Genomic DNA, 22,837 nt, shown 5'->3' on the forward strand with positions numbered 1-22,837 from the left:
CCCTATTTTGGTCAAAACAGCGATTAAGAGATCGCTATAGCAAGGAGAAATCTAATGATACCAGTATTTCTGGCCCCTATTTTGACCAGAACCGAGGTGAAATCTTCCTACACGTCGGTCAGGGGCCTCAAGATGGCATAGCAAATCGCCGAAACAGGTAGTCAAATAAAATGGGTTTGGAAGCTAGACGGCTGAAAGGTGGTTGCTTTGACATCCTGTGCCGAACAGCTGAGACCCGCCACTATCTCTGTAAAGATGGACGTACACAGTCTTGCATTTCAATTCTCAGTTGTCAGCCTTGTATAGATTTCTGTAAACACAAACGCACACTGACTCGCTTTCTGAATTCAGCAGTAAAGGTGCATATCACCAACACTCTTTCACCACCATGTGCATTTGTACCCTAAGAACACACACGCACACACACACACACACACACACACACACACACACACACACACACAGAGAGAGAGAGAGAGAGAGAGAGATAGAGAGAGAGCTAGCTCACTGAAGTTCGGCTGCTAAATATTAAATTCCAAATCTTTTGTCTGGCAAAAGGCACAGCCAGCTGACTCTAATCACTTCCTTAATGGAATAATAATTTCATGACTGTTTACAGAAATGCAGTTTGCCCAGTGCCCTATGCACTCTTTGTCATTATTGTAATTAACAACCACTCCTCCATTCTGCAGCTGCTATTCCATTTCCGAATCTTGCATTATAATTACACTGAATACACTAATAAAATGAAAATTTTAATTTTGCTGGAGTGTCAACCTCTCAGCATGTGTCAGGTTTTAATATATTTACGGTGTTTCTCTACACTGATCTTTCCCACACTCTCATTCAACATTACAGCAGGAAGTTGTGTAATGTTCACCTGTTGAGCGAGAGTAGTTGTATGCGCATGTGTGTCGACGCTACTTCGTAGACAAGATTCAAATATGTGTAGTAATATATATAAGGACAGTTAAATTTCCTGCAGTCTTAGCTCGATTCTTGTACGAATCATCGCCTTTCTGCAATGCTGCCTTTTCTGAATTACGTTCCCTGCTAAGTTGGAAACCTCCGACCCCGCGTATTAGCTATGCACCTTATAACGAAGTTCTCAGACAAAAGCAGCAAACACTTTCAAAACCATCTGATCAAAACAGTGTATCTGAAGCTCGGAGACAGTCTGATTACTGCGCTTCTCATTTCTGTCCGGTTATTGCTATAGTGATGTATTTAAGCTGTCATGTCCAATAACTCTCCAGTGAGTCTAATAATTCTTTTATCCCTTATGCTTACCATTGTTGTACTTTGTTTTGTGCTGTCTGTCGAGTGGTCCGCTAAGACACGCCTATAAGGAATGAAGGAGAAGCAGTGTAGAATCTGACAGGTTCACTGGTAAGCCATTCATGTTAATTGACGGAGTGTTCTTGTCGGCAGTGTGTGTTGTGTTGCCTGTTCGTAGACAATTACGTCAGCAGTACAGTGTTCAGTGAGCAGCCCCCTTTGGTCTCTGTGTGCAGCGCGCCAGCCACCCACGCCGCTGCCGCAGCTGCGCCGCCCACGGCTGCCTCCGCCACTCCTCCGCTGTTCGACGCTGCCGTCTCGTACTACCGGTGAGTTGCGTCAGCAGACGTGCTCGGTTACCACATTTATACTACCACTTACATAGGCATTAACAAAGTGTTATACAAAAAAGTGAAAATCAGTATCAAATTTTATGATGAATTAGCGGTTTTAGCTGCCAGAAAAAAGCAATTTATTTCATAAAGTTTTGGTGTGCTAAATTTTGACGTAACAGCGGACGTGGATCAGAGTGATTTTCTACAGCCTTCCTTGCGCTAAGTCGATGATATTTTCTGTTCGGAACACAAACGTGCTAAAAACAAAATTCTTTTCCAAGCACAGTAAATGTACTGGTCTGCTGTGTGCGATTTCTGCTTTCAGTGATGGTTTTATATCTTCCAAATTAATCGTGGAACGAACGGACGTGGAAAGTTACTGCGATGCACTGCATCTCTACCACACCAGTGTCGTGAGAATAAATGATGGTGAAATGAAGGAATTATAATTAGGATAAGACTAACTAAATAATACCCAGCAGTCGAATAAGAATATGACACGTTTTGGTGTGTGTGTGTGTAAATATGATGAATTTTCTAAATTTTTCTTTAAATGGCTTTTTTTGGACACTTCCACGTGTAATAACCATAGAAAATTTGCGACCAACTGTGACTCGAATGCAGATTTCCTGTTTATGAAATGCAGTTGCCTGAACATTAAGCTACTGCATCACATGTTCAGGCCTATATCAAACTCCTATTGTCGATGATATTTCCACCTTTGCGTTCTAAACATTAGGAACATACGTTCTGGCACACGGTACGTCTCAACAACATTACTGCGGAAGCAGTCGATGTAAGATATGGCTTACCTGGTGACTGTGTTCAGAAAACATTCCTGCAGTCAGGTTTTTTTCCCATCAGAAACACTGTCTTCACGAATGTATTAATGAGATCTACCATAGGAGGAAGAGCAGCGTCGGTCGTAAATTTTAATATGGATATTGCAGATCGATTTCCGCTACTGTCGAGCTATCTTCAGTGCTTTATATCAAAGCCATGACCACTCATCATAAATATAATAGCACATGACACGACTTGACATTACAGATGAAAAATATCAGTTAAACTGTCTTGGATATAGTGCACTGAGATAGGTGCACAGTAGCTGAAATCGAGCTGCAATAAACGGATTAAAATTTACGAACGGTGCTGCGCTTCCTTCTGTCGCGAATTCCTTGAATCACCGGCAGTAATGGAATATGGTGTGAGGTCTATAGGCATGCTCAGCTGGTCTAATGATTAAGACGCCCGGTCACCGTAAGCCGGTAACCCTGCCAGTCCTGTTGTGGCCGTGACTGAGTGACGACATGTGCTTCGTTGCGTGAGTCACCAGTTGTAAACCTGCAGCTCGCTGCGTTTCCTTGGTGTCCTGATTACAGCTTTTAGATTCGTCACAAATCAATCCTAAACCCATTTGTCTTTTTTGGACATCAAGTTTGGGGTGGACGTCGATATTTGGCTTTGCGAATAATCTCATCAGCTGACGGTGAATTGACAAGTTCACAGCATGACTTCATTTCCAATGTAGTTCATGTTAAAGTCAGACACGGTGCACTTGTTCACAAACAATGAAATATTCCGGACTATTAAGTTGTGGCCGGATGGATAATGATTGCATCAAAATTCCGTTTAGACATGCTTCCACGCAGGGGCGTGACGTAACATGCTTTGAATACACGGGTGAAATTGGCCATTGTCGACTGCCGTCGTCCGCTGTTGCTGTCACCCCATGGTGGAAGACTGGTACACATTTTCTTCATCACCAAGATGCAGATGTCGTTCAATTTCATGCGCTCCTCCTTTCCACTGAAAGTCCTGGCGTGTTTTACAGTCTCTATGGCACCTCTGTATAGCCTTTCATGATATCTGCTTGGGGCTGCCGGGACTTGACTCCTATCAAAATGAATGTGGTGGTGTCCTGGCTGCAAAGCATGTTCCGCAGCAGCTACTCTGTGGTCTTGGAGTATTTTTTTATCGTTCTTTTTGTAATACCTACGTACACCTCCCCACACGGAACCCTACTAATTTCTGCAGTTTCCAGCGGTTTCGAGCACCCTTGGCCAATTTTATGTGATCCAATCTTCCAGGTGGGTTTGTAGATTACCGCGATGTTCCTTTGTTTCAACATTTTTCCTATGGGGTCAGTAGCTTCCTGAACGAAAGGTACGAAAACTTTCGATTTCACAAAGGCATGTGCATTGCTATGATTTTTACATGTCTGTATAATGCTCTATCTTACCACATCGGACGAATAACCTTTCTTGAGCAACGCATTGACTAGATGGTTTAATTCCACGTCAAGCAGCTCTGGTTCGCAGATATTCCTTGCTCTATCCGCCTGCGTTTCTATGATGCCTCGCTTTTGTTCTGGACGGTAGTTCGAATCCTGGTGCAGGTAACGGTCTGTATGTGTGATATTTCTATAAAATGTGTGGCCGGAACTACCATCTTCTTTTTTGAAAAATATCGCATCAAGAAAATTTAGTCTTCCGATTGCCTCCACCTCCTTGGTAAACTGAGTCTTATGATTAATCTCGCTGACTTGCTTGTGAAAACGACGTATTTCCTCTCTGCCAAAGTCTCCACAAAAGAAACGTATCGTCTACGTAGTCGAACCAGATATTCAGTTTTTTGTTGGCAGTTTCCGAGGCCTGCTCCTCGAATTTTTCCATACCGACTTTCGGTATAACTTTTCCCCATAGCCACGCCATACTTCTGTTTACAGAGCTCATCGTTCCATTTGAAATACATGGTTGTGTGGCAATATGTGAACAGCAATATCAGGAGGAAAAATCTGATTCAGCTGTTTCAACACTTCATAGAGCGGAACCATAGCAGGTAGCTGTACCATATCAAAACTAACTAATGCTCTCTGGCTGGACCACTATGACGTTTAATTTAGTGATAACTTATGCTGAATTCTTCATATAGGAGTCTGATCAGCCCTCACAGGTCGTAATAATGTTGTCAAGAACTTGGCTCTAGAATAAGTGGACGAACCACTAGGGCTAAATATAGGCCTTAGAAGAACATGCTCTTTGTGAACATTCGGCAACTAATAAAGTCGTGGTGGTAGTGCAACTAAACTGAACAGAGTTTTTTGAAAGCTCTCTTCAGCAGAGGACATTTTTATTATCCGAGTAAAGTTCTAGGAACTTCGTCAGTGGGGTCTTTACTCAGTTTGCTGTGTGCGTACCGATCTAATAAGTCGCTAATCTTACTATGATAGTCGGTCACGTTCAAAACTACCGTCGCACTTCTCTTGTCAGCGGGAAGAATGATAATGCTCTCACCCTCATTAAGGCGTTTTATAGCATTCCTCTCACACACGGTTAAGTGATTTTTTTTGGCGGCTTTGCGCGAGACAATACTCTTACAGCTTCTATACGGATTTTGTCAGCTGCAACCGAGTCCACACTACGAATATGTGCTTCTACACTGTTATTTTCTCCGTGGGCACAACTCACGAACTAGTGGCAAAATTTCCGCCCTTGGTAACCACAGGTCTCTCGTCGTCTGATACCAAACGTTCGAAACATTGATAACCATGTGGGAAGCGTCTAAATGGTGGATTGTCTGATTAGGTTGCAAATTGTCAAATTCCTCCGTCTGTCTATTAGGCGTTGCCAATATACGCTTCCTAATAATATAGTGCAATTGTCTCTCAATTCTACCCCATTCACCATTACACAGTTTATTGCTGATTGCAATATAGAGAGACAGCGACTTACAGTCAGTACTTGAAAGGTGCCGGCGGGTCTGTTGAATACCATGATTTCGACAAGATGTGGTTCATGCAAGACAGATCTCGATCCCATCGGAGCAGGGGAGTGATGTCCTTGGAGGAGCACTTTGGGGAGCGCATCCTGGCCCTGAGATACCCAGAGGCCGCTGGCATGGGCATCGATTGGCCACCATATTCTCCGGATCTGAAGACATTTGACTCCTTTTTGTGGGGCTGTATTAAAGACAAGGTGTACAGTAATAACTCCTAAACCACTGCTGAGCTGAAAACAGCCATGCAGGAGGTCATCGACAGCTTCGATGTTCCGACACTTCAGCGGGTAATGCAGAATTTCTCTATTCGTGTGCGCCACATCGCCGATGATGGCAGCCATATCAAACATGTCATGACCTAAATCCAAATATCTGTAGTGACGTTTACAAATTGAATAAAGTGTGTGCACGCCTTAGTTTGTGACTAATTCACGTTTTTTTATATAGTTCAATAATTGTCACCCTGTAATTCACCCTCAGCTGCCTGACAGAGGGTTCATCGAACCGCCTTCAGACTATTTCTCTATCGTTTCACTCCCGAACAGCTCAGAAGGAAAAGGACCACTTAAAATTTCCCGTCCGAGCTCTAATCGCTCCTACCTTATTACGATGATCATTTTTCCTATCTAGGTACGGATCATCAAAATATTTTCGCGTTCAGAGCAGGAAGTTCGCGATTTAAGTTTCGTGAAAATGTCTGGCCTTTGTTTCAATGATTGTCAGTCCAACTGGCATATCATATCCGTGACACTGTCTTCCCTGTTTCATAATAAAAAAGACAAGCTGCCTCCTCAGGAATTTTTCGATGTCATTTGTCAGTCCTACCTGCTAAGTATCCCATACCACACAGCAGTGCTCTAGCAGGGAACGGAAATCGTAGCGTAGATTTGATCTTCTGATGATTTTACTAGACTAAATGACAGCATCATCTGCAAACAATCAAAGAGGATTACGCATATGATGTCCTAAATCGTTTATTTATATCAGGCGTTCCAAACTACGGCCCGCGGGCCAACACCAGCTCGCGAACAGCATCAATCCGGCCAGCGGTAACGGGTCAGACGTGCATGCCATTCGGCCCGCCGCGATTTATTTCTATAACAGTCGATCCTTGCTTATCGTGCTCCTCCCATTACCAGTAATTCGCATAACGAGTAGAAGAAAAATGTAAGAAATTTACTCACCTAACGAACGGTGTTTCTCATAAAGCGTCTGTTTAGCATTATTTTTTTCAGTCCTCAATAACTATTTCGAGAACCATCTCCTGGCCTGAATCGGTCCCTTTGGCCACTATAAGTGAACACTTAAGTCACACGTCTTCCTGTACACTACCGCTCCGTAAAGCAAAGCTCTACCTATTCAGTCAGCAGTGCTGATCGCAATGGGCCTCACGCCATAATTTCTGTCACCTGTACTTCTGCTTGGGCTTCCGCGACGAGAATTCAAGTTCTCTGCAACGGTACTGCAAGATCTTTTCTCCGCCGGCGCATCGTAACCCTTTCCCTTACAGTATCCGTTTATGATTTCGAATTTCGACTTGTCCTCGTTAACTAACACGAATTGATTAAAAATGCCCATAAGGCAGTAGTTATGCGTGACACTTCATTACCAATAGTGCTATGGCCCTCTTTTTCGACAAACTTTGAAGCATAGGCATAAAAAAATTCTTAGACAGCTTTCTTGTACAACAGGATGTACTGTACTATAAATAAAAAAATTACAATAGGGCCTACTGTATTGTAAACACGCTTTGAGTTCGAAATGGAACGTATTGACTATTATTCACGGATTCCTGTGGTAAAAAGTGTTTCGCGTAACGAGTGTTAATTGAGAGTAAGATTAGGGAACGAATCATGATCACTGAGCGAAGTGAGACTCTATAGATTAAAATTCACAATGCAAATAAATTATACAAAATACATAAAATTGTTACTTGTTTTTAATGTATGACTAATGAGATACACATCATGTTTCCTGAAAATCTACCATACCTAAGAGACATTCATAGGCAATTTTCATAATGAAATGAAGCACTGTAATTATGGTTAATGAGATTTAGGTAACTGCAATTTCCAAACAGTTGTTTGCAGGTGTAGATCAAGTTAATAGTGGAAAAAATCAGCAGCGACTTCAAATGATCATCAGTTAGTTTAGATCTCTAACTATTTTTTGTCTAGCATACTGTAGAGAATTTTTTTCATGGATATAAGTAGTACCAAAAGTGGCAAAAGAGCTACGAACAACTGATCAGGACTCTTATAAAATTCCAGCAATTATGAATTAAATATGGTTATTTATAAAAATCGTTATATTGCAAATGAAATATTTCCATTTGGAGTCTGGGGTAAGACATTTTATACCGGCGTTAACAGGATTCTGAAAAATCTTGATATAGTTTGCAATTGCATCAAAATCTGAAAAACTACACAAATTTTATTCTTAAAAGTAGTCAATGTTTCAGTTGCGAAATCTACCAGTAATAGAGTGTCTGATTGCTGACTGGAAGTTCGGCATGTATTAAAACGCCTGAAGCATGTTTTCTTCAACTGAGACTGAAACAAAACTTTTTTTATCGAAAGGACTTAATATGAGCATACAAATCAGGCATTAACTAGTCTTCTACTTGTGATTTTAAATTAAAGTTGTTCAAATGTTTATTTAAATCTGCATGAAATTAAAACTTCCGTCCGGAACCGCGCTGCTGCTACGGTCGCAGGTTCGAATTCTGCCTCGGGCAAGGATGTGTGTTGATGTCCTTAGCTTAGTTAGGTTTAAATAGTTCTAAGTCTAGGGGACCGATGACCTCAGATGTTAAGTCCCATAGTGCTCAGAGCCATTTGAACCAACCATTTGAAAATTTCCGTGACCACCCACTGCTTTGTAACTCAGCCAGAAGATGATTCCTTTCATTCAACAAAATTTAATTTGTTATTCGTAGCTCAAAAAATCGTGTCACACCTTTTTCACAGCTAAGCCTGCCTACTGCTGTATGGTATTTCAAGTAATTTTCTTCCATCTCTTCCACAAATCAGCGGAATTGACGACGGTTGAGAGTGTGTGATCGTAGATAGTTAACAGCTGACATGACCGGTTTTAAAACCTCTGATGTATCCAAGCATTTTCCGCACAAAGATTGTTGATGAATGATGTAATTTATGAATGATGATGTCTATCCCCCATTGTTTTCTACCTCCTCTGAGACGAGGCTCATGACATCTTTACTTTTTCACAAGTGTTTTTTGCCACCATCAACTGTGGTACATCATAAGGTTTTTCATTGAAGATAGTTTTTCTGAACAGCACTTTCTAGTCTTGTAAAAATTTCTTCTCAAGTGGCCTCACCATGAATGCTATGAAGCTCTTCATACACGTCACAATTTTTCTTGATCTCTCGAATACCGATTAACCACTTTGTAGTATCTGAAACATCTGTTGACTCATCCAGAGCCGAACAGAACCACTCTGCATTGAGTTTTCTCAAACAATTGACTTATTATATTTTCAGCAATCTCATTTACTCCATTAACTCTTCGAGCCACAGTGTTTACTGACTGATTGATATTTTTAAATACATTAAATTTTTTTGTACGCATTTGTTCAGCTGCTGAAATTCGCTGCCAGTAACTGGTTTTCCACGTTTTGCCTCAGAGTGAGCCACGCGGAAGTTAGCACGAGTTTCTGCTTCTTGTTCAGAAGTTCCTTGCTGAGATTTCAAACCACATTCGAACGACACATATATTACCTCGGATGGTAATTTGCGGATGTCTATGACCTGTGAACCCATTGTACTTTTAGAACCCTGATGCATTGTAGGTGTCCAACAGAAACTCAAGCACCTTGAAGAATAACCCTAGGAGACATAGAACAGGAATGTAATCCAACAGAAATTTGCCAGCTGTGGTGCATATAAATAACATGAACCATATGACACAACGAGAGGTACAAGCAAACAACCAAAGAGAAGCAAATATCTGGAAGAACACAAGAACACACTAAGGATCAGTCTACAACAAAGAGAAACTTTTCAGTGTAAGATGACACAGTGACATTTACACCCCGAAACAGAAACGTTAGTGTTAAAGGAAGTGTACGTACTGTCCAGCATAGGCCTTGTAATTATGTAGCAGATACTAAAATCGAAATTAATGTAGCCTCAGTAGAGAAAAGAACAGAAGACAGGGAAAGAAACAATAGGACTGGAATGAGAAAAGATTCCGGTTTTAAAACGGAAGAACTTCACAGTATGAAAATAACAAAATAAAGAGCGACGAAAACTTGTAAGCGAAAAAACCTTTATGGAGATGATCAGAGGAGGAAATAAGAGTAAGATCAGAAAATAAAACGAACCTAGATAATTGTTAACAAAGGATAGCGAAAAGTTTGTTGGTGAAGAGAGAGAGAGAGAGAGAGAAAAAAACAACGAAGTTTGATATCAGACATTGTGTTGAAAAATGGTTCAAATGGCTCTGAGCCCTATGGGACTTAACATCTGTGGTCATCAGTCTCCTAGAACTTAGAACTACTTAAACCTAACTAACCTAAGGACATCACTAACATCATGCCCGAGGCAGGATTCGAACCTGCGACTGTAGCGGTCACGTGGTTCCAGACTGAAGCACCTAGAACCGCACGGCCACACCGGCCGGCCATTGTGTTGAGATAGTATAACTAAACACGTTGTTAGTAAGAGGCAAGAATAACGATATGCAGGAGGAAATATTTGAAGACTTTCCTCTCATTTTAGCAGTGGTTATTAGACAAGTAAGATATGTTAAGTAAAAGGTCAGAAGCTATGGAAGATTATACAATATGTACTATAGACGTGAAGTGCATACAATCATAGATATACGAATCGTGAAAGAGTGTCATTTCGCTTCAGAATTTGATTAATTTTCTTAGAAAAAGTAAAAACAAATAAATGAAACTAAATACTCAGTGATACACAGTGTGTAATGTAGGTGGAATAGCAGTTTTATTTAGAGAACGAGTTAACAGTAAAACATTAAGTTACAAAATGTGAAAAAGGAGTATGGCACGCTTGCGAGATCTGTAATTAATGAATATTTTTGCACCCTCCAGGAGGGAAAACTGAGAAAGGGGCAACCATTTCTTTAGACAATATACAATTAATTTGTCTGCTCCAGTCCTCTTGTTGGGGTGATTGGCAGAGAGGGACAAATACCTAAGTTAAAATTTTGTATAGAGATAAAAAATGTAATTGATGGATTGGACGTGCAAGGTACTTGCAGCTCATTACAGAGTCCCGTAAGACATAACCCCCTTTACTCTGGAGGCGATTGCACGTATCGGCATGCGGTTTTCGGCGATTCATAGCGGACTATGGGGCACATACTTTGGTACATGCACAATAATCACAACGTTTATATTGACCGAGATAATGAGGCAAGTATATGTTTTTTAAATGGGACTCTATACTTTTTTACCATCATTCTAACGCTCTGGAAAAGACGCGTATAGTGATGTAACGCATGTTGCTATTGTGATTCAAACTTCGGTTAAAAGACGCTGGGAAATGTTGTACGATTGAAGGTCGAGGCGGTCGGAAGCGGCTGCAGACTGTAAACACGCCTCGCGCGACCCGCAGGCCGAGTTGCCGTGCTCAATGTAGCATGCACGGCCTACGGTACGTAGGTAAATCCTCATCCGCCCTCTTTTAAGCAAATTTTGAATCACAATAGCAACATGCGTTACATCACTATACGCGTCTTTTCCAGAGCGTTCGAATGATGGTAAAAAAAGTATAGCGTCCCATTTAAAAAACATGTACTTGCCTCATTATACTGGTCAATATAAACGTTGTGATTATTGTGCATGTACCAAAGTATGTGCCCCATAGTCCGCTATGATTCGCCGAAAACCGCATGCCGATACGTGGAATCGGCTTCAGAATAAAGGGGGTGTTACGTCTTACGCGACTCACCCTGTATATGAGAGAGAGAGAGTCCCCTACCTAAGAGTCAGACAAATTATCTGGTGTTTCGGCAGATTTTTTGCAGTTTAGTTTTTGCGTTGTGTAACTGGGATCAGACCAAACAATCACCTTTTACGTGACACGCATGTCGATGGGAAGCATCAGTTTGTATCCTGTCACAAATAAAATTATTTTTAAATCGGAATTACATATGCCGATCCGGTAGAGTGGACGCCATTAGGCCTACTGCAGTATCTGTTTTATCGGTGCCTGTGAGCAGGGACAGTAAAGCGCGAAGAGTGGCGAGTGCTCCAGCAGCGACTGGGGGGCGTCGCTGCACGGCGGCAGCAGTCAGCGCAGGCCAGGGGAGACCTGACACCGCTGCAGTGCTGGTTGTGCTTCGTGTTTCACTGTCCCTGTTAATACGTACCGATAACATGAATATCGCACAAAACCAATCTGTGAGAGCTGTGCAGAATGGGCACATAAAATTCTGCATTTAAAATCATATTCTGTCGGCACTGGGGGTGACACGAAAAAGGTGGTGAACCGTATTTGTATAGGATAACTCTAATTTCATAATGCAAAAGGACTGCAGAAACACTAGGGGAAATCCCCCTGACAACACTTCGGATGAAATTCTATACAGATCTCTGGCTTATCAAAGTTGAATCGGCCTCAACTACAAAAAATATGAAAATATAGTTTTTTGAGGATTCAGCAAACAGAAGTGACAGAACAAATGTAAGGCAACAACTTTTTACAATAAAGACCGATATGAGCGTGAAATTGTTACAGTGAAGAGTAAACTTTGGTTTCCCACACTACACAAGAAAATAAAAGGACAAAGCGTTCATCAACGGGACAGTTAACGGATGAATGCAGCGAAGGACGCGGGAACCAACTATCCAACACATTTTTAGGCGGTTTACCACACCTTCCACAGATGGCTAGAGCAGTTGCACTCTGTCGCTACAGGCGTAATAACCGCGAAAGCTGACAGCGGACTACTTTCTTTAATCAAACAAGAATTCTGAGTGATAATGATCTCATATTTTTTTAAAAAAAAGAGGCAACGTTGTTGGAGTACATTTGCAATTATATGAGAAGCTATAGTGAGTAACTGGCACCTATGTCACATGTTTGTCTCATGAACTTTTAGCTAAACTGATGTGTCTTAGACACTTTACTAGGGGGCTGATGGAGTCAAGCATAAATAACTAAAGAAACCTGTATGAGAAGCTATGGTGAGTAACTGACACCTATGTCACATGTTTGTCTCATGAACTTTTAGCTAAAGTGATGTGTCTTAGACACTTTACTAAGGGGCTGATGGAGTCAAGCATAAATAACTAAAGAAACCTGCCAATCGATTACATAACTCAGAGAGGTTATAAAAGTTTAGCAAGGCGACTTACAACACCATAATCAATAAAATGCGTATTTCAACAGGAATGCCTTCAGGCAGCAACAATATATGCAACTGACATGGAACCACCCATTGAAATGCCCAAGGTTATCAACTGCAAGATGATGGTTCTGGTGATAAACAAGGTGGTTGAGTTAGAGGGAGCCAAACAAAGATTAAGAACGTATGTCCAAATGACAGGAGTGAAAAGGAGGTGTAGCAGTTCCTAGCTCTCAGAACTAGATGTGTCGACCAATAACCTGACATAACCTGTATTCACGTAACTGAAGAGAGATGTAACTGGGATATAATATCGTACCTGACGCGAAATGTGTAGTTTAATTAAGAGCATAAACTTAATGAAATTCGGGCAACAATAAAGGAGCATGGCATGAAAACTAGGATATGCTCCAAAATATATCATCAAAAAAATTATTTAGAAGCAGTTCTTCTAATACCTACCACATTTGTTAAAAGAACAGAGACTCAAAGTTATGTTAGAATATAGAGAGTGCCAACATCCTCAACACTATCTTCTCAGCCTGAGCACTGCAGCACGCTCATGTATAACGGGTGGTACTCAATCAATAGCACTGAACATCAGAAGAAGCAAGGAAACAATTCAAAACAAACACTACCGTATATTCAAATATCTTATGACACTGTGGCCCCTGAGAAAGATATCCCAATGAACAGAGGACAGATAAATCCACAACTAGGTTTATTCACCAGTAACACATGGAAATCAGTTACTTCCAAGAAAAAATTAATATTTCCTTACAGACTGCATTAATCAAAGTCAGCAGGTACGAGGTAATACTCCCCTGCCAGAGGGAAGCTATACAGGATTCTATTAAGCGCAGGTTCACAATTCCTGTAATGCCATCTAGTCTACAGAATGCCATATGAAACTGGATGACGATGAAAATAACTTCAATCAGCATAGTAAACGACAAGCACATTGAACAGCAAGACAACTTTCCACCAAACTGGACTGATCACCATTAAAGTAGGCATGTCATGCTGACATAGTTGCAAGAACAACTTGTACTTGACGCTACAAACAACAGAGACCCATCCATACGTACCTGGAGGTAATTACCAAATTAAAGCAAATCCCGACACCATATTGAAATGAACAAAGGAAAAAAAACTTAGTGTTAAGGGCTTAGCGAAATCTGCAAGGTGAACATCACTGATATGGAAAATACATTACACAGAAATACGAAAAGTATCGTATATAAGCCACTTTAAATCCATTATTAGGTATGGTTTTCTTTTTTTCGGTAATTTGGCGAACATAGTGCAAAAACTTACGTTTCTAGCATTTGTAGACTTAGAGAAAGCTTTTGACAATGTTGATTGGAATACTCTCTTTCAAATTCTAAAGGTGGCAGGGGTAAAATACAGGGAGCGAAAGGCTATTTACAATTTGTACAGAAACCAGATGGCAGTTATAAGAGTCGAGGGACATGAAAGGGAAGCAGTGGTTGGGAAGGGAGTAAGACAGGGTTGTAGCCTCTCCCCGGTGTTATTCAATCTGTATATTGAGCAAGCAGTAAAGGAAACAAAAGAAAAATTCGGAGTAGGTATTAAAATCCATGGAGAAGAAATAAAAACTTTGAGGTTCGCCGATGACATTGTAATTCTGCCAGAGACAGCAAAGGACTTGGAAGAGCAGTTGAACGGAATGGACAGTGTCTTGAAGGGAGGATATAAGATGAACATCAACAAAAGCAGAGAAGAGAAGCTTGTGGCACATCTTGATCAGTAGAAGGGATCGGTTGGTAGGACATGTTCTGAGGCATCAAGGGATCACCAATTTAGTATTGGAGGGCAGTGTGGAGGGTAAAAATCGTAGGGGGAGACCAAGAGATGAATACACTAAGCAGATTCAGAAGGATGTAGGTTGCAGTAGGTACTGGGAGATGAAGAAGCTTGCACAGGATAGAGTAGCATGGAGAGCTGCAGCAAACCAGTCTCAGGACTGAAGACCACAACAACAACAACAACAGTGCAAAAACTAAAAATACAGAAAGAACTTTTTGAAATATATTTCACTGTAAATCATTAACAACCATGTCATAAGTTATTTATATTATTTACATTAACAGTGCCATCCCTCTATATTTATGAGATTATTGTCTTTTTGTGTGACACATGAATTATTCGGAGGAAAATATTTTGGTCATTTGCTTGACGAAAGAAACAACGAAAATTTTACACCTCCCACCCACCGTTTCAAACTGTACACTTAAGGACCTCAATAAATTTATAATAAATTACAAGGGAACAAATTAATGCTGGTGAATGTAGGTCCACTTAACAGGAAGTTACGAGGCTGACAGTGAACTATTATTACTCGGACGTACGTATGAATTCGTGTCACGACAAACTGGAAATTTGAGCTGGATGCAATGTGTTCCATATCTCAAAGCATATCATTTTAGTGGGTTGGCTGGCTGGTTGATTTGAGGGAGGGGGCCAAACAGCGAGGTCATCCGTCCCATCAGATTAGGGAAGGATGTGGAAGAAAGTCGGTTGTACCCTTTCAGAGGAACCAACCCAGCATTTGCCTGAAACGATTAAGGGAAATCACGGAAAAGCTAAATCAGGATGGGCGGACGCAGATTTGAACCATCGTCCTCGTGAATACGAGTCCAGTGTGTACATTATTTTAGTGTTATACATACATCAAAAAAGTTTTGGATCACCCCGATTCCCAGAATTCCTGAAGATAGACGTTGACTGCTGATATTGTATCACAGACACAGTCCCTTTGACTATTCAGAGATGTCACTAAACCCTCCCAAAGATGTAAACAACCATGCACGAGCAGCGCCTGTTAGGCAGAGGGGGTCCGACAGCTACCAGTTCCAGTCATTCCACCAGGAAGGAGGTACACGGCTCGTGTTGTCTGTAGTTCAACCATGCCTAGACGGTCAATACCGCGATTCGATCGCATCTGCATTGGTGCTTTGTGTCAGGAAGGGCTCTCAGCAAGGGAAGTGTCCAGGCGTCTCGGAGTGAACCAAAGCGATGTTGTTCGGAGATGGAGGAGATACAGAGAGACAGAAACTGTCGATGACACGCCTCGCTCAGGCCGACCAAAGGCTACTACTGCAGTGGATGACCGCTACCTCTAGATTATGGCTCGGAGAAACCCTGACATCAAAGCCACCATGTTGAATAATGCTTTTCGTGCAGCCACAGGACGTCATGTTACGACACAAACTGTGCGCAATATGCTGCGTGATGCGCAACTTCACTCCCGACGTCCATGGCGAGGTCCACGTTTGCAGCCACGACACCATGCAGCGCGGTACAGATGGGCCCAACAACATGCCGAATGGACCGCTCAGTAATGGCATCAGGTTCTCTTCACCGATGAATGTCGCTTATGCCTTCAACCAGAAAATCGTTGGAGACGTTTTTGGATGGCAACCCGGTCAGGCTGAACGCCTTATACGCATTTTCCGGCGAGGTGGAGGTTCCTGCTGTTTTGGAGTGGCATTATGTGGGTCCTACGTACGCCGCTGGTGGTCATGGAAGGCACCGTAATGGCTGTACGATAAGTGAATGCCGTCCTCCGACCGATAGTGCAACCATATAGGCAGCACGTTGGCGAGGCATTCGTCTTCAAAAAATGGTTCAAATGGCTCTGAGCACTATGGGACTTAACATCCGTGGTCATCAGTCCCCTAGAACTTAGAACTACTTAAACCTAACTAACCTAAGGACATCACACACATCCATGCCCGAGGCAGGATTCGAACCTGCGACCGTAACAGTCGCGCGGTTCCGGACTGAGCGCCTAGAACCGCTTGGCCGGCCATTCGTCTTCGTGGACGACAATTCACACCCGTATCGTGCACATCTTGTGAATAACCTTCAGGATAACGACATCGCTCGACTATAGTGGCCATCATGTTCTGCAGACATGAACCCTATCGAACATGCCTGGGTTAAATTGAAAAGGGCTGCTTATGGACGACGTGACCCACCAACTGCTCAGACGGATCAACGCCGAATCGCCGTTGAGGAGTGAGACAACCTGGACCAAAAGTGCCTTGATAAACTTGTGGATGGTATGCCACGACGAATATAGGCATGCATCAATGCAAGAGGACGTGCTACTGGGTATTCGAGGTACCAGTGTGTACAGAAATCTGGTCCACTATATCTGAAGGTGTCGCTGTATGGTGGTACAACATGTAATGTGTGGTTTTCATGAGCAATAAAATGGCGGAAATGATGTTTTTGTCGGTCTCTATTCCAATTTTCTATACAGGTTCCGGAACTCTCGGACCCTAGGTGATGCAAAACATTTTTTGATGTGTGTATTGTTATTTATTAGAGTAAAAAGTGCTTTTAAGGTACTGTAAATGTTTGACGTGTCTCCCATACCCAAACCAAATGGATTACATATATATGCAACTCAGCCTTCCAGTACATGTAGGACTGGAGCAGGTGGTTTTTTGCAGTGGACGTGATCATGGGACAACCAGCTGCTAATTAGTACTGGTCTAAGAAAATACACAATGATAATGAGACCATGTGACAGGCTAAATGACGAAATGACGTACAACATTAGTGATTCAAATTAGTTTACTGCTGATTACTATTACAACAACAACAACTGTGGTAGACACCATGTACACGAACCACCTTGGTTGCTCCATACCAGAGTGGCTGATCACGCATTTCAGGATTTGACCCTCATTTGCACATCTGACTTTCACCTCTACCAGAGCTCTAAGCTTTAAAAGGATATAGCACCATTGCTAGTATTCCATGTTAAACTGTGAGTCCAAGTGAACTGTCGCATATACCAGGGGCTTGCAAATGTGCTCTAATTCCACCATGGGCACACCTAGAAAAGCAATATCGGGATCAAAATTACTTTCAGACTGTTGGCCACTGTACAGTCATTCGAAATTCTAATTTTCTATCTCAGTATTCAAGGGAAAGATCATGAAGCTGCGTGTATAATTGTCACAAGAGTAACAACTATTTTTAATTCACAAAATATATGAGATCTTAGTAATTTTGTTTGTTTGTACAGAATCATTTTCAGTACAAATCAGAGTCATGTGCATAAAATATTTGTAGAAAATGTAGCTGGACACTGGATTTATCAACTGTAATATCTCCCTTGGCAGAATAAGAAAATGACTTTGTTCTTAAGGGGGAAACCACATTAGGAGGCTGTTTGACACTGAGTTTTTGGGATTTTTTCTTTTTTTGGTTAGGAAGAATTAATTAGAATTTAATCAAATTCTGACATCGTTTCATTCGTATTTCGAACAGTTTTTGGAAACTTCTTGAATAATTTCAGCCAAAAATAACAAATTACGCTGTGATGTTCGCTGAAGGTTGTGAGTATAGTTGTCCAATTGCATGCTATCCCAATTTTCATCTAAAATCAAAAAGGTTTTGGTTTTACATTAATAATTTATTTTCTAAGAATATGAACCTCAGTGCAGGTGAAAATAATGAAAATTAATAAAATCGTCGTATCATCTCGCAAGTTAATTCATATAATTCTTAATTTTATAAAGAATCATACTATTAATTTTCATAGTGATCGGTTTTACATTTTTTTAATTGGACTGCATGCAAATGTGAAAAGTCATTTCGAGATAAACGCGTTTCAAAAATAAATTCTCGGAAACTAGAAATTCTAGGAAGTTAACAATAACGCAAACTGCTTACCGATTAATCTGCGATTCCAGCACCAAATAGTAATCCTTCTTCTTCTTCTTCATAGGCTTCGTTTTGCGCTTGCAGCAGTGCTTTCCGAGCTTCTTTCGATTCCAATGAACTACGTCGATTCTGCCGGCTCACGACCTGGTTATCCATTTATTCGGCATAACTGAAGCTTTGCGTGCCAACTACAATTCCTGCCTCGTTTATGACAATCAGAAGGGACTAATTTCCTTCATTCAATAAGCCCGCTGCTAAATACGATGCCAATTCAACGGCTTTTATTCCGGAGTGCAAGTGATTAGAAGCTAATCGCTAAATAGTGGAATTAAAACTTTCATTATTATTTTGTGTGTGGGCACCTAAACATCTCTCCAGTAATTCATCCCTTGATAACTCTTCATATATTGGAATAATGTGCACTCGGTTCTATGCTCATAAAATCTAAAATAATGCGAATTTCGCTTTGAAATTTCGACAGCTTGTTCTTGAATAGTTAAGCCAAAGATTTATGTAATTAAAAAATCGGATTTTTTGAACCTCATAACGTGGTTTCTCCCCTTAACTGCCTTTCGACTGTAAAGCATTTGATTCATTTTAGTCAACACAACATTAAACTTGCAGTTTGAGATGTGAGAGTGAAGGTATCGCCTACTAGGACCGTAGTAATGCTGTCATGTGCCAGTGACGACGTGTTGTACCTTAGTATATGTGTAAGCAGTTGGAGGTATACAGTGTGTCCAGGAATCGAAAATTTACTTGCTGTAGTTCGAATGATATTCTAGACAAGTGTCTGAAAATCCAATTTATCATCACAGTCTGCGAGTTTTCCTCTTGCCTTGAGACACATGGCCACCACAAGAACTTAGTCAGAAAGGGTGTCTGTGTGTGTGGGAGGAGGGGAGGGGGGAGACACGTGTGCTCATTATCACGCAGATACATTGATCTGTGGAGTCTACATCCGCCAACAAGTGCTTCATGTATAGGGGGCAGGAGAAAAATTAGGTCATAGTTACATCAGAAATATTTGGACCAAATAGCTTCTTTGAAAACACTAATTTTCCATGTTCAAAAAGAGTATTTCATGAAATTTACGAATGACTAGACCGAAATTTTTTGCTCCCACTTTAGAAAAATATCTTCAGCAACAAAATGATCACTAAAATGAGATTGTTTATTAATGCGAAAAATATGTGTCATGGAATGGACTATTGCCAGACTTATTGCTTGGAGTAAACAACGTGCAAATTTCCATGAAAATCAAGCTGACATTTGGTGCAGCCGTAAATGGCTTATACTAAGCTGACGAGTTCGACTGTTTCGACTGACAAACTACATTGTCGTTAGCCGCACTGGCTGTACTAGACATATTTACGTGCCTTCTCTTATCTTCTGGACCATTAATATTAATCACAGGGGCTAACAGTTGAGTGTAGAGTGCTTCCCATAATATCACAGGTGTGGCTGTTTAGACAAAGATGTTGTGCCCATAATATTATGGACATGGCATTCTTTCTACCATTGGAGACAACATAATATTATGGACATGGCACTCTTAGGTGTTAAATATCTCAAGACATGATTTGATTTGCGTGTTACATTAGCAAGTGTCAGAAGGGATAGCTGCACACAGATGACCGGTATAATCACTGTTGAGAATTCCTGTCAGTGGGGGGCAATGAGAGTTCAACAGTAATATCCCGTGCTTAACGTTAGTCACTGTGATAAATGGATTATGAATTTTTGATGAAAGCTGTATGAGGACTTTGATGAGAGGATACTACTATACATCTGTACCTTATACGCTGACTTATGGACTATTCTTTATCATAGAAACGAGATTTCTAGATTGTCACTGGACAGATGAATATTCAGAATGGCTCACAGTTTAGTTCGTATGATAGTTTTCTTCATTTTGTGTGCATGTGTATAACAAAGTGTAATAATCTTTGTTTTTTACAGGAGCCTTCCGGAAGAGGAGAGAGCCAGAAGGTTGAGACAGGCTGCTACGGATGGGGCAGTGGAGGAACTGCGGGCACTCCTCGCGGCAGGTGTGGATGTTGGGGCTGGCGACGAGAAGCTACTGACTGCCCTGCACTGTGCAGCGAGGGAGGGGCATGTGCAGGCGGTGAGCTGTCTGCTGGATGGTGGCGCCCAGGCAGACACCAGGAGCAACGCGCAGAGCACGCCTCTACACCTGGCTGCGTGGAAAGGCCACGCGGCTGTGGTGCGGCTCCTGCTGGCCTCCTCCGCTGACCCCAACGCGAGGAACAGATTTGGGAAGACGCCGCTGCACAGGGCGGCACTCCACGGTCATGCAGAGGCGGCAGCCGCGCTGTTGGACGCAGGAGCTGACAGGAATGCCAGGGACAGCGATGGGGAAAGCCCCCTGGACCGTGCCAGGCAGAACGATCACCACGAGCTAATAGAGATGCTGACGTAACATTTACAGTCCAATGACTATACTTTGGGAAAAGGAATAATATTCACTGCATAGCTTCCCGTTATTTATAATCAAAAAATACAAAAAATTAATTACATCACTCATTTGTAATCATCATTGTGTAGTAGATATAACTCTTCTAGTAACATTTCAACAAGCGTGACAACGACAGTACTTTGCATGCTATCTTTCTTTTGAGTAAATAGAAACATTTCTCAAGAAATCTCTACAAAACTGAACAACATTTGGAAAATATTTGCTTTGATACTTTAAACAACAGATTAGTCTGAAACTTGAGATAGCCAGGGATTCTTCCAGCACATAAAATGTTCAAAAAAATTACAGGATTGTAGTCAGATGAAGTCTTCGACAACCGCCAATACTTCGATTGTGAACACTTAACCATTTTAAAGTCACAAATGACGAAATATCAGCGATTGTCGAAGATGTGGCACTGTTGCACGCTCATAAGTTGATTGAACTCATCCTCTGCGTTATTTGATTACTGAAAAGTCATGTGCCATCTTAAAATAGTGTGAATTACGCTATACCCAGATCACTACCATATAACCTGTATGGTTATAATACAACTTCAGTCCCAATCTCACGCTCAATCTCCTTGTCTGACTGCAGTACGGATTGTGTAATAGTTTGTTTGTTTAACTACCTTATAACATTAGTCCATTACGTGGTGGGAAGATGATTACCTTTCATCTGCAACCACATTTGATGCGCACGGTTGAAAAATCCTCCTTATCCAGTTTTGCAATTTTTTTCAGGAAACGAAAAATAGTTTCTTGCTCGCCTTCAGTAAAGCAAATGTGTTTATTGATGTTTATTATATCGAGGTACTTACATATATTGATATATCTGATTGTTGCTTATAATTCGTCACATGTAAGGAAGTTGTTTACAAATTAAGATTGGATAAGTCGTGTTTTGGAACTCAACATTGGATAAGGAGTTTGGAACTGTCATCATGGATAAGGGCGGGTTTTGCAAATGTAGCTAAAACTTAAAATTTGGTAATTTTCGTCATTAATTAAAATTATTATCGACATTTTTGTATCATTCATGTCATTTGAAATCACAAAATATTTCAGTCATAGTACATAAAATATGAAATGCTAGTAATTAAACTCAATATCAATCATAATGTAACAAAATTTTCCAAGAATGATAAGTAAATGTTGCAGGATACACATTACTATCCTACATATTTTTAAAAGTGTAATAATGTGTATCCAGAATACAATTTGAGCGCTGATTTAAAAGAAAATCATTCATATTCTGAAATCAGTGTCTTCTTCATCACCTCATCCATTTTCCCCTTCGTATAGCTGTTCAGCGAAATGTTCACTCTCGCCATATTTCTTTTTCATGAGGCTGGAATACGAGATGAGGTGCTCATTACTTTTCCAAGCTTTACCAAACCGTTGTGGGAGCAGTTTATTGATATCCTTCAGGTTTTACGGTTTTAGTGGCACACCTGTCGGTAGAGTACTTAAGCTAATATTGTTAATTTTCTGATGTTCCCTCAAGGGAGAACGGATAACACCAATCTCACATCTATAACTGCGCTCACCTCTAACCAAAACTGCAGACGTGCCTTTCTTGAAGTCAATTCTTTTACACTGGTGAAGTCGGAAATGCAATCCACTTGGAGGTTTATTTATTTGAGATACATCATGTTTCCAGTTTTGTACTGGGAGATAACTTCCGAGCTTTAGAACAGTACCTCCTTCCTCAAACAGTTCAATGTATTCTGCAGGATCCACAATGACATTTGTTATCGCATCTTCTTCTCCGTTCTTCCAAATACATGGTCTGGAGGCAGGAAACAGTTCCCAACAACACGAAACGTTAGATGTACTTCCTGAACGTTACTGGGAGATTCAAGCGTCAACCAATAACATAACAGTCCAACCATTACAAAATTCTTATTTTGGCCAGGG

The 22,837-nt window shown here is 41.1% G+C and overlaps 1 protein-coding gene across 1 annotated transcript in view; it reads left to right on the forward strand.

Moving 5' to 3' along the window:
• Nucleotides 1–21,940, forward strand: part of LOC124619782 (poly [ADP-ribose] polymerase tankyrase-1-like) — an 88,593-nt gene extending 66,653 nt beyond the window's left edge. The window contains exons 3-4 of the mRNA XM_047146370.1: nucleotides 1,515–1,607; nucleotides 20,402–21,940. Coding sequence (XP_047002326.1) covers nucleotides 1,515–1,607; nucleotides 20,402–20,882 — 574 coding nt within the window. The 3' untranslated portion in view covers nucleotides 20,883–21,940. The remainder of the gene's footprint in view (nucleotides 1–1,514; nucleotides 1,608–20,401) is intronic.
• The last annotated feature ends 897 nt before the right edge of the window (nucleotides 21,941–22,837 follow it).

Source organism: Schistocerca americana, chromosome 6 (assembly GCF_021461395.2).
Source record: "Schistocerca americana isolate TAMUIC-IGC-003095 chromosome 6, iqSchAmer2.1, whole genome shotgun sequence".
NCBI classification, from domain to species: domain Eukaryota; kingdom Metazoa; phylum Arthropoda; class Insecta; order Orthoptera; family Acrididae; genus Schistocerca; species Schistocerca americana.